This window comes from Alligator sinensis, unplaced genomic scaffold (assembly GCF_000455745.1).
Source record: "Alligator sinensis unplaced genomic scaffold, ASM45574v1 scaffold564_1, whole genome shotgun sequence".
Taxonomy (NCBI): Eukaryota; Metazoa; Chordata; order Crocodylia; family Alligatoridae; genus Alligator; species Alligator sinensis.
The window spans coordinates 1,588,783-1,591,928 of NW_005842328.1; the positions used below are offsets into that span (position 1 = coordinate 1,588,783).

At 46.0% G+C, this 3,146-nt stretch overlaps 1 protein-coding gene across 1 annotated transcript in view; it reads left to right on the top strand.

Annotated features, from left to right (window-relative positions):
- The window catches only part of LOC102379779 (kelch domain-containing protein 2), a gene marked incomplete at its 3' end in the record, with an annotated part of 3,294 nt that extends 927 nt beyond the window's left edge, over positions 1 to 2,367 (top strand). The window contains exons 2-3 of the mRNA XM_006028599.2: positions 1,057 to 1,136; positions 2,250 to 2,367. Coding sequence (XP_006028661.1) covers positions 1,057 to 1,136; positions 2,250 to 2,367 — 198 coding nt within the window. The remainder of the gene's footprint in view (positions 1 to 1,056; positions 1,137 to 2,249) is intronic.
- Between the last annotated feature and the right edge of the window lie 779 nt (positions 2,368 to 3,146).

Here is a 3,146-nt window from a genome sequence, read left to right on the forward strand (position 1 = left end):
CCCCGCCGCTGCGTGCAGGTTTCCCCCTCTCCCTTCCCCCAGGTCCGAGCGGCTGGGTGGCGCCTGTGCGGCTTGCAGAGGGGTGCCACTGCCCTCATCCCACCCCTGCTCCCGGCAGCGGCGCGGGGTGGTGGGTGGTGGTTCTCCATCCCCGCCTGACTGCGCGTACCCCCTAGGGCCTTCACGAGTACCCCGGGGGGTACATGTACCCCCAGTTGACAACCCCTGCTCTAGATGCATTAGAACTTGCATTTCCTGAATAGATTGCTAATCACGTGTGTGCATGATTTTTACTCGAAGGCAAGAGGTAGGATAAACTCCAGCGAGTTAAATTTGCCTTCAAATGTCCTGAAGTAAGGCTCTAGTGCCGGTTGCTCAAGCCCAGCCTGTGGGTCAGATCCAGCTCACGGGACCATCTCATCCAGCCCTCAGGGGTCCCCATGGGCTCAGCAGTTTTGCTGTAGGGGAACAGTAGCAGCAATTGCTACTGCCCTGCTGCCAAATTGCTGGACCCATGGGGAGTCCTGTGCATGCCAGACTGGCTCACGGAAGTTGCCCTGGGCCTGATCCAGGCATACGGGTCAGCTGGAAGAGGTGTCGGCCCTGAACCTGTAAGCTTTGTGCCTGCACCAGCTCCTAGTGTCCTGTCTGGCCCGCTCACCAGCCTGGAGCCACTCTTCTGGGCTCTGCCAGCAAAAGCTTGAACACTGCTGCTCTAGTGCCTTGTTTACAGCTGAGGAGGTGATTTTTCTCCCCCATTAACACTTGCCTGCTCCTGTAGTCACTTATGAGATGGCCTGATACCCAGCTCAAGCGAGCATGGTCCTGAGGCTGCTCAAATTGTTTTGTTTTGTATCTGCTTCCTGAGGGCTGCTAAACAAGCAGGAATTGAAGCACTGCAGCACACACTACCCTGACTGACCCCTCATCCTATTCTCTTCCATAACCACTACAACTAGGTTGGTTTTGGGGGACCTAAAACTCTTGAACTTACTCAGTTTTAAATGTCAAGCTTTTCTCTAATGGTAGCTTTTTCTTTTCATCTTATCCCTGCAGAATGCTCAAGTGAGGGGCTTTTATGACTTTTATCTGCCTAAAGATGAAATATGGATCTACAACATGGAGACTGGAAGATGGTACAGTACATAAATAGCTTTCAAAATACAAGCACTAATTTAAGAGAGCAAAAGTGGAAATCTCAAGTTGGATCTCTAAGCCACAGAGACAGTTCATGCAAGAGTTGCTTATGATCTGCCAGGAACTGGATGCTGGTGTAGAACAGGCATGCTTTGTCTCTAGCTGCAAAACCCACCACAAAACTGTAAATGTGTGAAACTGCTTATGTGGGGAAAAATAGAATTAAGCAAATGACCATGATTGTTACAAGGTTTATTATATGAGCCTCATAGAATAGATGTTTAATAAGACCCTCCGTAAGGTATGGCTATCACTGAAATGTTTGAGACCCCATATTTAGGAATATAATTTGTAGGTTCTCTCCTCCCAATATATTTGTATTTTGTGTAACAGTAGATGTTGAAATAAGCTTGTATTTAAATAGCCTGCTCTTTGTAGTTTTGTAACTATATATATATATATTAAGTCCAAAGTACCTCCTCAGCTGTAGCTAGGACTCTTGCCTCCTAGATTAACAGAAAACTGGAAGTTGTGCAAAAGCTGCCTGTCTGTTGTTGGGTGGAGCAGATGCTGTCTGAGCTCCCCATACAACTCAACCTGCAAGGTGTTGAGCACCCTAGACTCCTCAGCGAGCAGCACTGACTGGCTATAGTCTGTCTCATCTGTCTGTGCAGTTGCTGTCCTTGTGGCCACTAGAAGCCCTGGGCACAGAAGTATGTTTTTATGAATACATTTAGCAGAAATGAAAGCAGGGTGAAGTGAAAATCTTCTTTTTACTAAGATGTATTTATTTTCTGGGTGGAGAGGGAAAGTCTTCTCTGCTTGAGGATTTACCCATTTCTTCCTGGAGGTGAAGGAGTCTTCAGGCCTCTGCATCAGGCACAGAGGACTCCTTCCCCAAATAAAGTAAAATAAATGGTTGATTCCCTAATCAGCATGTTTCAAATATTGGAAGAGGACAGGGATGACTGATAACCAGTCCTGCATGCCTCTCACGCATACCTGTGCTCAGCTTTTAACTCAGACTGCCAGACTAAATGCTTTTCCTCTCAACAAAATACTAATCCAGTTTCTGTTTATTGTATGAAGGTGTTTTAAAACTGTCTTTCTAGGAAGAAAAGTAAAACAGAGGGGGATGTTCCACCTTCCATGTCTGGAAGTTGTGCTGTGTGTGTTGACCAAGTGGTGTATTTATTTGGCGGACATCATGCACGTGGCAATACAAATAAGGTCAGTGACTCAAAGATGAATTATATTGTTACCCTTCATCAGTAAATAACTTTCAACCCCATTTTATACTGAATGCAAGGCAGGCGAGTTCTGAGCTTGTTACAAACTCATCCAAAGCAGAAAAATATTGCCTCATACACTACAACAGCTTTCTTCTGGGCAGATAGATGGGGTTAGCAGAGTCTCTGTCACGGTGAACATCAGTGTGCAGGAGGTCGCTGAGTCTTCCACAGCCTCTCCAACAAGATATCTTCATCTGCCTTGTTCTTTGCTTGGAACACGCAGATTAACTCTTTCTTGACCTCAGTCGTGTCCTCAAATTGAAGTAATCCAAGCAATGTCCATTTTCACCTGCCAAAGAATCTTTTGGCTGACAAGAAATAATAGGTCAACTCTATCCAATAGTTGCTTGAGTTGCGGTGATAATCCTGGTGTACTAGCCAAACTCGTTCTGCAGTCATACTACCTGAGCAGTTTGCAAGGTTGGAGTTTCCAGAGTCTACTGAAATCTTAAGCTCCTACTGGGGTGGAAATCGAGGATGCCTAGACCTAGTTTCAGTAGCTTGATTAGTAGTTAAAGTTAGTCCCAAGTCAGTCCACACGCACTGCACAGTAAAGCGTCTATATGGGCATTGCCGCGCTGTAACCAATCAGGTGTATATTTGATACCTGCATGATGGTATCAAATGGTAATTTACTCTCAAGTCGGCATAAGTCCCCATATTTACTGTACAGTACAGGTATGCGCGTGTAGACATGTGCCTGTACTGTGCAGTAAT